We start from the raw sequence: 14,836 nt of genomic DNA, 5'->3' as shown, positions 1-14,836 counted from the left end.
GAGGAGCACCTGGTCGTGGTCGGTTTATGGTGAAATAATGTTCTTTTCACTTCTTAATTATGGCCCCAACAGTGCTCACTGGAACCTTCAGAAGTTTAGACATTCTTCTGTAACCRATGCCATCATTATGCTTTCCCACCAGCACTATTGTTTACTTCCATGTAAAGAGTGTCGCAATTACACTAAAAAAGCCTAAGTTAGACTACAACATTTGTGCTGTTTTACCAATCCAAAATATCGATTTCCAAGTGTTTTAGCAAATTTCTAACCAATCATTTTTGAACACTACAAATGTAATGTGATCTTGTGTCACAACCACAACAGTTATTACTCCATGTAATTTCCCATAAACAGTTTAGTTTGTGACATACTTCTTTCTCTGCCAGCTCAAAGTAGTACCCCTCAGTAACATCTTGAAAAATAGAGAATTTCACTCTCTCCTGCGGTAACGTGGTCTTTAAATCCACATTAGACTTTTGATTTATGATACCTCTGAACCCCCTGCAAAGACTTTGTAAAGATCTCCTTGAAAACAGCTGATCTGAATATCACTATGCCTGTTCTCTACCCTCACCCCACTCTCCTCTCTCCCACTCACAGGTGCCGCTGCCTTGTCAGGAGCATTGATCCACGGTTTTTCCCCTGCAGTCATTGTATTGGAGTTGACTGGCCAGATCTCCCACATCATGCCGGTGATCATAGCCGTGATCTTGGCCAATGCAGTGGCTCAGTCCTTGCAGCCCTCACTCTATGACTCCATGATCAAACTCAAGAAGCTACCCTACCTCCCAGAGCTGGGCTGGGGAAACCATGAGTATGTACAGTGGAGCGTGCTGCAGAAACACCAGCATTCCACCATCAGCACACACGTTGTACACAGTTTCTTTCTACGTAGAATAAAAATTTGCCCATTTAACAAAATGCTACAAATATTTTTCAAAGCGCACATTACAGGAAATCATACACTTAAAAGGAGAAAGTAAAAAATTACATTAAATGTCTTGCGCCACCTTTCATGCAAGAGTATCAGTAAGAGTAAGATCATTTTATTTTGAGAAATGACAGATCTGTATTTCAGTCAAACTTTGAAAATATAACATTATGTGTAATCACATTTTACTCTCAGGATGTGTTGTAGACTGTCAGCTACTACCACATAAAATTTTAGCTCAATACATGAATTTTTTCCTATTGTGTGTATTCCAAGCTTTTTAGCACGGAGCCCAACTGGTTGCTGCATGACCTACGTGTTACCCCATGTTTTTGTCATGTGTGTGTCTTCTTGAATGGGTGTTCTTAAATGTAATTTCATTGTGCAAACGATGACAATTAAGGCTTTCATCAGCAGCAGCAGCATCATCAACTGACTGAGCTGAAGACATTTATGTGTTGGTGATATCAATGAACTGTAGCAGCCATTTTGAACTGGATTGGATTGGTTAGGAGGAAGTGGCAAACTAATTTTCTTAGTCTTTAAAAACTGATAGGTAATATTTCCTACTACGCAAAAATGTCCAATAATTTAGCTGCATAGCAAAGAATATTAAATTTTATATTTAACAATAACAATATTTTGCTTAGCTCTACCCTTCAATTCTGCACTACTTGGTCTGTTCCTGCCCTGTTTGCACCCCCTCACCTTCCTTCTACTGCTACAATGCTTATGTGAGCCTAAAATACCTCTAAGGAGAGAAAAGACATTTTTAGAAGAGGAAAAAAGACAGACTTATTTCTGGTTCATACGGCAAAATACAGTAATTATGGCGATTTTTGGCACAATTTTGCCTTTTCAACAATCCTAAGGACACGCCAATTTTCACGATTGTTTTAAAGATATTCTTATGAGATATTCCTACTGTGTCATCTATTCTGTTCAAAAAGACCTCGGGATTGCTCCAACCTCAAATTTAGTTACATAATTTAACATTACACAAGATTGTCTTGGCCCAATATACCAGCATATGCGGTATTCCCCCGAGTACAAACAAGCACACAGGCTGTTGAATGTAACATGTAGCCAATACAGAGCCTGTCTGTTTGACTTGGGAATTGAAAAAAATTTAATGCATAGCCACAAGATAATAATTCAAAAATTCTGTTTATTTAGCTTTTTTGCTTAGTCACTTATTCAAAATCTTTATAATGTTTTTTCCAAGTCCTCATCTTTTAGCAACATACACTCTTTTCTTTTTGTGTCTCAGAAAGTATAACATTCGTGTGGAAGACATTATGGAACGAGAAATGTGGTACATCACTCTTAACTGCTGCTATCGAGATCTTCAAAATGTCCTGACATCAGGCCACCTCAAAACTCTGGCTCTTGTGGAATCTGCTGGTAAGATAATATACACGTATATAAATACATACACAATAAACATAATATAAACTAGAAGCACTCGAAGAGCGCAAACCTCAGCCAAGACAATGGGGTCAATTATGCTAAAAGGTTCCCCTTGGAAAAGTCACGTTTCCAGTGCTTTATAGTAAATATAGTAACATTATGTATTTAGACATAATAATAAAATGATGGAAATCAAACTTTCAATGTATTCAAAGATATTTATGTGAAAACATATGCAGACAAACGCGACCGAAAACGTGACCTCGCCCTTGGCGGAGGTAATAAAATTGAAACAATGTCATAACACAGATGTAAGCAGACATATTCTATGCACATACAGTGAAGGTAGAACAATAATATGACATCACACATGTGACTTAGAACAAAGGGGCACACCAATACCACAGTGCCACCTGCTAGACACTTTGAAACCCACTTGGGACACGAAAAAAAGAAATACAGTTGTTAAAAATAAAAAAACATTCCTGTGTCCGCATGGTGATCCGGAGCATCACCAAAATTTAATGGTTTGTTACTTGAGGCAGTACACACGTGGTAAAAATGTCATGACAATGCGTCGACAAGTTTTTGAGTAATGTCCACAGAAAGAACGACAGATGGACAAGCAGACATACGCGACCGAAAACATTACCTCGCTCTTGGCGGAGGTGATAAATGCCTGTCATGATCACATTGTTTCATTTGTTTTTGCTTGTTAAAATGTAAGTGTATTTCATTTCAGTATTGAATACAAATCCAATCAGTTAGTTTGACCAATACCATGTAATGAGCCAATTAGGTTTAAAACATTTGGGCCCTGTGGCTTCCCGACACACATCTGACCTAAAGAGCACAAGCAGCCAACAAGTGTTGGTCGTGTTCTGGATGTTCAAAACATAGCTTAAATACCTTTGATTTATTTTAACTGCATCCTCTTTTGTTTATCTGATTTAAACTTATTTGCCTTCCATGGACCTCCATCACACATTTTTCTAGTGGGGAAATGACATCAATAAAAACACGTGGAGCTGGATTTTAATTTGTGTAATGAGACAACACAGTCTTGTTGTTTTCAAGTTTTCACGATAAAGAAATTAGTTAAACTGACGTTACAATACAAAGAGTTGGTTGTTGTCTTGATATTTGTAAAAATTTTATACACTGAGAAATATGTTAAATAAAATAAATAAAAAATGTTTATTATATGTTTATTACAGTTTTTCCAGAGAGTGACTTGAATTTTGTGTTCATGAAAAAACTATTAAAGAAAATATTACAATATTAAAGAACTGTTCTTGTTAATTTGATGAAAACATTTTAAATATCCAGTGCACTCACATCAGAATAACTTATAGATTTGTTGTTAGAATAATCGATTAATCAAAAAATTATCATTAGATTAATCGATTAGAAAATAATTGTTTGATACAGCACTAAGTGGGATACAAGTAAAAAAAAAGAGGGAAACCTGAGAATTTTTTGCACAGTTATTTATATTAAAATGAACTGGAATTCTTTTTTTTTTTTTCATTTTTAAAGAAATGCTACTTCTTATTCATTTTGCATTAGTATCAAACCCTGGATAGATGAGTATCTATATCGGCATATTCACACTAAATGGTTAAATAAATAGTTGTCACTCAAAAGAATAAATTGCAGACTCAACACTTTTTGACAGGTCTGTGTATTGCAAATAAACAAGTAACTGTTAGTTTTCTGGCCCACAACTCCATTSTTGTCAACCTTGCTTCCAGTGGCAGTATGCAGTGCTGCCATCAAACCTTTGCACTGCTTGTATGGGGCTGAATGGCTTGTAACAATGTGGCCCACTTACATGTGTTTACATGTAAGTCTGGATGAGCAAACTCCCATGACCGCTCAACAACCCTAGTGAGGGTAAAAAGGTGTTCCACAGCCAGGATGGAACCCACGTTGTTCCTCCTGAATCTGAGATTCGACCATCAATTGAACTCTCTTCTCCAGCACCCCTGGATAGACCTTATTTGGACTAAGAACCCCGTGAAAAATGATTTCCTATAATTGGAACACAATCCTTTTTGAAGAGAATCTGCCAATCCAGTTGCACTGGCCCCCAATGTCCACACAATGTTGCAGAGACATGTCAACCAGGACAGCCCCACAACACCCAGAGCATTATGGAATTCTGGGTGGAGTCCTTCCATTGTGGAGCTTTTTAACTACCTTGATGACCTCAGCTCCAATTATGGACAGACCAGCCCCAAAGTCCTCAGACTCAGCTTTCTCCATGGAAAATGTGCTGGTGGAATTGAGAGGACCTGAGAAGTATTTCGTCCACCTTTCTACAACATCACTAGTTGAGGTCAACAGCACCTCTCAGCTGCCTCACAGTGTTAGTGAAGTGCTTGCTTTCCCTGGCCTCAGACGCTGGATGGTTTGTCAGGATCTCTTTGTAGCCAATTGAGTGTCTTTATCCAAGGCCTGCCTGAACACATCCGAGATTTGCCTCAGGAATAGGCAGGGCTGCAAGCCTGCTTGGTCTGCTAATTAGCCTGGTTAAAACCAGACCCCTGTTCTTCGCTTTGCTCCGTACGAGGGTCTGGACTCTCCGCTACTGAGAAGTGATTCTTGCTGGAGGCAGGGCCTCTGTTGAAGTTTAAAATGATTGGCCCAGTTGGCCGCAATGTACGTGTGCGCCAGCTCCACTGTGAACGAGGCTAAGCTAAAAAGCTAACCGGAAATTGTGTGCGTTGTAAACAATCCTACTGATCCGAGAGAAGTACAGAGCCGAACAAGACTACTGTAAATGAGAGCTGCAGGCTTTGTCAGACAAATTTTATTTAATTTGGAAGCCTTATCAATACGGACTGGCTTCATTCACTTCCTCCACTGTCACTGCTAAACTAGCAGACACTGTGCAGAAAATCGACGTTTTATAAAACTCCTCCTTCTGTTTTTCTGATTTGCCCAGGTGAAATAAACTACGAGCAGACATCATGCAGAAAATCAATGTTGTCGTTCAAAACAGCTTCTGTTTGCTAACTGGCCAGGTAAAATTCTACTGAAGAAATCCTTATCTATGGGAGAAATCCCAGACGGAGCAGTGAAGGAAATTAGAACTGAGCAGAACTGCGTAGGAAGGCAAGGGCCAGGCTACTTTGTAATCAACTGTTGCTGTTTTTCTTTCTTGAAATGCAATTGGTCACACATCAAAAATAGTTTGTATCAGTTTAAACATCTTCTGGGTTCATGGCAGATAAACTACATTTGTGCATTTAAGAACTCACCACTCACTTTATTGCATGCTGAAGTCTTTACAGGTGGTGTAGAATTTGTACCACAGTGGTTCTACGTGTCAGTTCATCAGGTGGTTTCTGAGAGTGACAAGGTTCTGTAAATTCACTCTGAAAACAATACAGCAATGTATTTATTAGAGAATTTTATTTGTACCTGTGTACTTTTAAATGCATGTACTTTTGAATACTTAAGTATGAATACAAAAGTAAGTACTTCAGTGCTTTAACTTGAATAGATTTTTGACGGAGTAACTTTTACTTGTATTTGAGTAGATTTGACACTGAGTATCAATACTTTTACTCAAGTACTAGAGTTGAGTACTTTGTCCACCAGTGAGAATAAAGAGATTTGCTTGGACTAAAAATTGCACAAATATTCTTGGTAACATTTTGCTAGTGTTAAATTAACTCTTACACTACTTCATAACTTGTTGCAGAAATGGGATTAAAGGTTTAAACACAGTTCCTTATCCCTTTGGTTGATGGAAAGCACATGTATTATCTACAAAGTTGAATAAATGTAAACTGGCTTACCAGATAACTCAAAGAGAAGAGCTAATACTTCATTTGTGGTTAGCAGAGCCCTCTTTCCCATGCGGTTTGCCGTCTTTGTATATAGTGGCAAAAATGCCTAAGTCAAAAAGATGACTAAGGCAGAAAGTGATTTTAGACTATAACAAGCATTCTGATAGGCTGAGGACATAGGCAAATAAGCAGGATGATGCAGCAGTGGCAGGAGAGTAGAGTTAGGCAGATATCACAATTTGGCCAAAAAATGTCTTAGGCAATTATGCTATGTGGCTAACAATATGGTGAACTGAACCAATGTTTGCGGATCTATTTATATTCCACTAAAATATTTATGACGTGCTTTAGAAGATGCAGAACTAAAGAAAATAATTAGCGGTTTAAAATTTGCGGACCTAACTTTTGAATTAGCGCTGCCCACCACTGGGCTTCACTTTGCTAATACTCACTTTCTTTCCCTAAAAAAAGTTTTGTATAGTTTTTTTACCATTCTCCCTATTTTGCTCAGTATTCACCCATTTTCTTTTCTCCCAGTATTTATACTCTCTTTAAATTCTGTGCTTATCTATTTCTTCTATTTTATGTAATGTGACCTTGGGTTTGTGAAAGGCGCTATACAAAATAAACTNCACACACACACACACACACACACACACACACACACACACACACTGTTCCTAGTAAAAAAATATTTGCTGCATTCTGGGCTCTTGTGGCCCTTTTCCACTAGTACCAGTCCAGGCTGGCTCGGATTGGTACGGTTCCAAACTATTTCCATTAGGCCAGATTCATGGAACCAGCCCTTTTTTTAGTACCTACTTCATTGTGGTTCCAAGCGGCCCCAGTCGACACCAAAATGCGACGTCACAACACTGTTTGTCACTGATTGGTTAGGGGATGCAGTGACTGGTTGCCTCTGAGCTGCCTTTACAACAACTCGAGGCGCCATTTTTTTTTTTCAATTGTAGCAGCGATATTCACAATGGCAGAACAAAGATCCAGACCATGGTCTAATGCTGAGGTGCAGGAGTTTTGTGCTTAGTGGCAGAGGAGAAAATTTAAAGCGAGCTAGATGGGTCGACTCGCAACGAAAAAGTGTTCAAGAAGTTGTTGTAGCTGATGGCCACTCGTGGAGATGAGAGAGCCCCGAAGCGATGTCGGGACAAACTGAAAAAGTTGAAGTGCGATTACCGCACGATTAAGGACCACAATGGAAGGAGCGGTTCAAACTGGTTCAAACCTACTGCTACTTTTAATGGTTGCCTACAAACAGCATTACCACCACCATCAGGCAAATACGTGTGATGATGATTTTCGGACAGTGGAAATGCCCAAAACACACCCACTGGAACCGGACTGGAACGTCAATGGAAAAGCACCCAAACCGACCCGTTCCGACACTACGCTAGGTGGCACTAGTGCATGCAGGACAGCTGAACTCTGCAGTGCTGCTACACATGCTTCACTTTGCTAATACTTTCTTTCCCTAAAAGAGTTTTCTTCTTTTTGTTTACCTTATTTTACTCCGTATTAAGAGATGCCCTCACATTTTTTTATTCTCTTGGTTTGTCCTCCTGTCCTCACCTCTCCTGTCTCAATGTCTCCTGTCTCAGAGTCGATGATCCTGTTGGGCTCCATCGAGCGTGCCCAGCTCCAGTCCCTGCTCTCCCAGCAGCTCAGTCGCAGCAGACGGCTGGAATACATCAAAGAGCGAGCTAATGCTGAGAAAAAATGCCTGTCCGTGGTGTCCTACAGTGATGGTGATGATGGACGGCAGCGGGCCAGTCAGGAGGTCCGCTTTCAGGTGAGACGATACTACTGAAGACTACCAATTCCCCAAATTAAGAATTTAAAAAGCTGAATTGCAGTTTGTAGAAGTAGATGTAAGTATGATCAAAAGATAAAACATTAGGGGCCTCATGTACAAAGACTTGCATGGATTTCTTACTGAAACCTGACGTACGGTCAAATCCAGAAAACAGCGTACGCACAAAAAAATCCAGATGTATCAAACCGTGCGTACGCCGGAATCATTTCTTTTGTACATCACAAGGGAACTGAGTGCAGGTAAGACACCTCCCCTGACACGCCTTCATTAACATATGTTAAACAGATGCTAATTACTTCCTGCATGTGTTAGGGACAGGTCTGAGTGATCCCTGCGTGATCAGAAATGATTTCTAATGTCATAAAAATAACGAATTCAATATAAAGTGAGTGTGAAAAAAGTCCTAAGTAAAAATAGGAATAAAATACGTTTCTCACACAAAGAACGAGGGATTGTGTGTCAGTGTGTGTGTGTGTGTGTGTGTGCGCTCATGCTGCTGTGTTGCGCAACCGGCTCATCCATCCATTCTGAGTCTGAAAATATTTGCGCACGAGTTTATTACTATAATTACTGTAAACACAGAAGAACTTATGTGTTTGGTAGAACATACATCTTGATTTATTTCATAGCTGATATGAAGAAATGAGTCTCTGCGTCTCAGTAGAAAGTTCACATGAAGTGACGTTGGAGAGTCCCCACATGCGCGCGCCGCAGCCTTTGTGCGTAGTCTGTCCAGATTTTGCTCTCCTACTTACAGCATTTTCACAAGTTGTAAAGTGTACTTCCACGTGTCATTTTGGAGAAATCTACAGCAACTTATGAAACACCTCCACTGCTGGCGAGGGTGCGCGCTCCAGAGCGCGACCATAACTCAGCCTTTAGAACTGGGCTGTTCAACTGGCGGCCCGCGGGCCACATCCGGCCCGCAAGTGACTAAAGTTCGGCCCACCAATTGGTTCATTCAAATCTTAACCCCTGGTTTTTTACTTTGATTACTCAAAGTTTTTTTAGATAAACATAGACATATTTGGTGTCTACAGAAACGTCAGAATCTTGGCTACAAGCTGGTAAAAAACATTTCAATGAACATCCAAGACAGTTAAAACTACAAGAAGTTGAAGATGAAATTTGAAAGTAAAAGTGAAATTAAACTGATTTAAAAATTGGGCAAGTCAGAGATGTCAAAATATTTTGTGGTAAATAAGAGGCATAATATGTTTCTTTTTTTGTTTTTAATCATCACTACGTATATTAATTAGGGTTCTGTATGTTTTCATGATTAAATACAGCAAAATAAACTATTTCAAAAGTAACAAATCTTTGTAGTACTTATCATTATTATTTTTGCATATCTTCCTAAATATATGAAAAAAACAAGCTTGAATACAATGACTTCAGTTTACTTTCTGTCTGATTGTGTTTTATTCACACACATGGGCTCCATAGCCGAACCTGTCTGAGTGCCTATTATTATATTTGGCTGTAGTCAGTTGCCTAGCCTTAATTAGCGTTACACTTTCAACTCCTACTGCTTTTTTCTGTGTGTGCGTGTTGTTTAGATTTTCTGCTTCGTCTTGTTGTTCATTTCTCATCACTCAGCTGAAACGTTTGTCTACTGAGCCAAATGCCTGAAGGAACTACAGTTTTTAAAGGCATGATCAGGTTGTTTGAATGCTGTATCTTATCCTCTGATTGTGTAAACAGGTCGCTACTGAGGAGTCCCCCCTCAGTCCAACTCATCACTCTGTCCAGAAGCCTCTTAAATCTGCACTGAAAAGACCCTCTGTGGTAGAGACACCTACTGAACTGCCCAACAGTAAGAAATCTCAGAATATATTTGTAATTTTTCACAATTTTTCCCTGATGCATCATCCAAGTACAAAATATTTTTCAAAAATTAATGAGCTCCTCTGGACGGGTTCTTTTTTAATGGACCATTTTGTCTCTCCTCCAAGAAATTTCTTCAGCCTGAGGAGTTGATCAGGCAGGCCATCAGGGTACTTACAATCTATGGTCCTAATTGTCCTCTTTTGCATGTGAACAACAGTTTTGATGGTCATCGTTAAACCTGTTTGTCCACCATGTGGAGGCGCTGCTTATTAGTTTACCTGAAACTCCTCAAGGCTGGTTTACGCTTCCAGTTGCATGTCTTGTTCCCCCTGCTGAGTGACAAAAAATTGCGTAACCAACACTCCCGTGCTATTCCCCAGTGACAGCCGTCGTGTACATTGCCCCCAGTCAGAACTCTGCAACGCGGACCTTGTGGCTCGGAGCGTGTGATTGGTGAGAACTTTGTGGGTGTGTTTGTTCATGAGGAGCAACGTATCAGCCCAGCTCTTGAGTGCTGCGGCAGACAAGGAGCGGGACCAGAGCACGACTCCAAGCAGCTCTTCCTTATTTTGTTTAAATGGTCTGAAACCATTTGTTAAAAGAGCTAGAAGAGCAGCTGGTTTGATCCTGTTGAACATGAGCATGCAGCTGATATTCATGTCTTTGTCCATCACCACGGTGAACCAAATAAATAAAAATTTTCCAAAAATTTCCCATAAATTCCCTTTTCAAAAATGAGTCAAACTTGTTTGTCATGACCTTTTGTCCAGTTATTCTGCATGACATTTTGCTGAAAATGATCTCTTTACAGAAGCTGCTTGTTAAAATTTTAAACATACACAGCTTTGAGGAGCAGACTAGCCTGGTTCCACACTTTGCTTCATACGAGGGTCTGGGACCTTGGCTATTGAAAAACAGTTTCTTGCTGGAATGGACTCTGCTGAAGTTTAAAAAGATTGGATCTGATTTGCCCAATCGCTAATGTTTGGCCATAACGTACGTAGTGTGCCAGCTCGACCGTGAAAGAAATTAAGTTTAGAAGCTAAGTGAAAATAGTGTGCACTGTAAACAACCATCCCTAAACGGGAAGAAAGAAGATGATTGGCCCGGTTGAAATTCTACTGGAGAAATCCATGTCTATGGGAGAAGTCCCAGACAGAGCAGTGAAGGGAACCTAGAACTGAGCAGAACTGTGTTGAAGGCAAGGTAGCAGACAGTCCTAATGAGTGTGCAAACATGTAACCAAAGTTCACACCATTCCATCTCTGTGCTTAATCAAAAAGAATAGGATTAGATTTGTTTATGCTTTTTAAGCTCCAAAAATAGGGATCACATATATATGCATAAATACGTTATCTATTATAGTCTAAAAGAGAAAAAACAAACAAATAAACAAAGTATGTTAAGTGCAAGTGGTGGTCTAAAACCATAGCACTAAAAGTTTCATTGAAATGTTGATTGTACTTTACACAAATTATACTTTGCCAACAGTTATATAAGTGACACTACAATAGGAAATGAGATGTAACTGTAGAAGCCTAAAATTATAGAAACAATGTAAATACAATAAAATGCTTGATTTGTGATAGTTAAATAAGTTCATGTAAATTAAAACATTTCAAGAAGCCAAAACAGTTTTCCGTAGTTTGCTTTCTGTTCAAATTGAGTCAGACTTTTGTGACTGTCTTTGTCTGCAGGTTCACATGATCGTTCGAACATTGCACTGAAGAACCTGTTCTGCTGCAGTCCAGACATAGAAGCCCTTGAGGTGAGAGCACCATGTCTTCAGACAAAGGCAACAATAGGATCAGCACCACACATACTGTACACACTCGAGAATGCACAGTGATTCACATTCTGTCGTTAACACGTTTTGAGCACCCACATGGTCTTATCTGACATACAGTTTTTCACACTCTACAGTACATCACTTCCCACTAATACAGGCACAAACAGAATATACTCGCACAGAATTTCAAGCAGGCTCAATATAAAATCACCTTTATTTTGTCTCAGACTAAAACACTTTAATTGTGCATCAGCTTGCTATGGGCCCATTTCATTGACTTTTTTTCTAGCAGTGTAGTAAAGTTTAGTTTAGTAAAGGTTTTACCATTATGTGCTTGTCTCTGGTCACTTTAAAAGAAAAACAACAATGTGGAGAGAGCCCAGTGTCTCCTGAGGTAACAAGCGAGTCTGGATATTTGTTGTGGTAAGAGCCACCGTTCTGGGCTACCAGCAAGCCTGGAATCCGCTCTGGAACAGGTCCATCAGAAAATCGACTGGTTGTCATGCAGCCGTTCAGGGCTAATCCCAAAAGCCGATGGACTGTAATCTGAGCCACGCTCAGCCAAAGCTGTGCCATTGTGCCAACATTGTTAGATCATCCAACCTTTAACCTGTCCACAGGCCTTTCACAGCCTTTGATTTCTGCCATTTGTAGGGGTCACCTCGAGTGAAGAAACAGGAATTACTGCCTCAAAGCAGGTCTCACACAGGCCTGAGAACTGGCAGGAACGCTGAACTCTTATTTTAGGCCATGACGGGTCATTTCAACCAACACGAGGACTTCCGTTCTCTCTAATCAGATATTAAACAGAAACGATCTATTCTGTTCATGATTCATTGGTTGTTTAACTAAGGATGTTTAAAGCAYTTGTTAATCATAATAATGACTGTCACAAAGAATATAGAATCACTTCTATTCTTTTATCGTGCCTGAAAGAGAGTAATGAATCACAGAAAATCATCACCATGTTTTTCATTGTGTTTTTATAAATCACTGTTTTTATTTTACTGAAAAATCAGTAATATAATTTTGAGTTTTCTTAAGAAAATCTTACATTTATCTGACACAAGTTCAGACTGATTATTTAAACAGAGTGTTAATTAATCATGATAAATGTTCACAGTGGTTTCTTTTACAGCCCAGAAAAAGAAGCAGAGCAAGTGGCCTTCACTGGCAGACAGCTGGCAACCCTCTTATCTCTTCCTTTCTTTTTCTGGCTAGAGTTATCTAAGGCGCCGACCCTGACTAACACGTACGCCTTAGACACAGGCAGAGTCTTCATCCTGACGCGAACGCAGCAGGACGGAGCTGTTTCTCTCCGGAGAACAGCTGGGCCACAGGTTTGACTCAAATGCCAATTAGAGTCGACCTGAAGTCCAGGACAGAGGCAAGCCGCCTTCATGTCCACCCTGGAGACACACGTCTCTTTAAAGTGTTTTTCAACTCCCTGGGGGGGGAGACTTTTATTTTGAAAGACGACCGAACCACAGCTGGAATCTCTCTGGCCGGGCTTAAGCGGACTAAAAGTCACCTGAAAGACACCTTTCCACCAAGGACCATTTCTGGACAAGCTTCCTGAAGGGTCGTCGGTGAGACAGCCAGACCAGGGGTTCTTAAGCGGACCACTCCAGGTAACGCTGACGTGTTCGGTGGGTGACGTGTCAACTTGAAGCTGAAAGCAGAGAGGACGTGCTGAATCCGGTTGAAAACCTTTCAAAATTAAAATAGAAACACTAACTCTTAATTTCCTTACCTTTCCTTCCCTTTACCCTTKCCAACCAAGTGAAGTGCCAGTAAATCGTTTAGTCTTAACATCAGAACTGACGTTTTACTGTTTATATATAGGTAATCTGAGTTTTAATGTGAAAGAAATTCGGACGCGGGTTTTTTATCTCATTTTAACCTAGATGCTTGTTATAAATAACCACAATTAGGTGTAATTTATGATTTTGTTCAATTTGTGTAAATAAATGATTGCATAATCTTTTATGAATCAACTTGAACAGTCTGAGTTCCCTCCTTGTGTCCCTTCCCTTTGCACAGACAAATATTAAAGTAATGAGAAGAAACCTTGGTAAAATTTTACTCTTATAACTTTGTTATGAGAAGATGTAAGGTAAGTTATTTGAATAAATAACTCATCCCTACATAATGGTGGCCTCGTACTATCTATACATTTCTCTCATGAAAATATATCTCTGTGCATCGAGGAGTAAATAAATAAATATTACCTTCTCATGTTTGGCAAAAGGAAATGTTGTATAAGACCTTTTCATGACTGAGGTGTTCAGAATATAACAAAAAGCTGCAGATTTTGTTGTTATTCTTGCCATTTTAAGTCGTAAAATAAGTCTTTAACATTTAAACTGATAAAATTAAGCATTTTACGGTTTATAGAGGTAATGACGTCACTTCCTGAAAAGGAAAATATAAGCTCAGCTCTTATAAATAGCGAAACGCTATTTCATCGATAAGATCTAAATCTGCGAACGCATTTTCATCTTATTTTCGTATTTTCGCCACAATTTATGAGTTTAAGAACTCGTAAATTAATAAACGAAATACGGGGGCGAGTTTGAGGGTGACACATGCTAACAAGTTAGCTCCAACCACTTCCGGGACGGAAAAAAACCAAACGGTTCTTCTCGAAAACCGGCGAAAAAGTCGTTTGCGGCGCCTTGAGCGACCGATTAAACTGCGAACTGTTGTTTAAACCGCAAAAGAGAACTCTTTGCGCGTTTAGAGGCATTTTTCGGGCAGTTTAACAGCCGATCCGCTAGGACGGACGGATGATTGAGGGTGAACACGGAACTTCCGGTCGGCCCCGTCAACTTAAAGCTAAGCTGTATCGCTAGCATAGCGAGAAGCTATTGCTTGTCGATTTTTGAAACGCTGTGTTGTAAACTACGGTTTAAATACGGTAATTTAGTGTCAAAAGTGTTTCATTTGTTCGATTTGATGACTTTTACACTGTAAAAACGGACCGCCGTTTTATTCTGAAGGAGCGCTTTGAAGGTGAGACTTCCTGTTAGACGCTCCATCATTGAACAGGGCACAAGCTGCCGCTGTCACTCAGAGGTGAGTAAGGCTGACGTGTCATCCTTTGCAACGGCGACATCTGCTGGTTGATTTAAGGTATTACACTCTTGCCACTTTCACCAAACACATTTCTTTTCTCATTTTTCCAGCCAAAAACGAATAAAACACAGTTAATTCAACTCTGTTTATTCAAAATAAAATAAAGC

General features: G+C 39.7%; 1 protein-coding gene across 1 annotated transcript in view; it reads left to right on the top strand.

The window, feature by feature from the left end:
- Positions 1–600: 600 nt before the first annotated feature.
- Positions 601–14,836, top strand: part of LOC106536164 (chloride channel protein 2) — a gene marked incomplete at both ends in the record, with an annotated part of 18,632 nt that continues 4,396 nt past the window's right edge. Inside the window, 5 exon segments of the mRNA XM_014033362.1 lie at positions 601–814; positions 2,202–2,335; positions 7,758–7,948; positions 9,677–9,788; positions 11,500–11,570. Coding sequence (XP_013888816.1) covers positions 601–814; positions 2,202–2,335; positions 7,758–7,948; positions 9,677–9,788; positions 11,500–11,570 — 722 coding nt within the window.

The sequence above is a fragment of the Austrofundulus limnaeus genome, unplaced genomic scaffold (assembly GCF_001266775.1).
Source record: "Austrofundulus limnaeus strain Quisiro unplaced genomic scaffold, Austrofundulus_limnaeus-1.0 Scaffold1711, whole genome shotgun sequence".
Lineage (NCBI taxonomy): Eukaryota > Metazoa > Chordata > Actinopteri > Cyprinodontiformes > Rivulidae > Austrofundulus > Austrofundulus limnaeus.
Note: the sequence above shows the minus strand (reverse complement) of the source record. Positions and strands in the feature narration are given on the sequence as shown.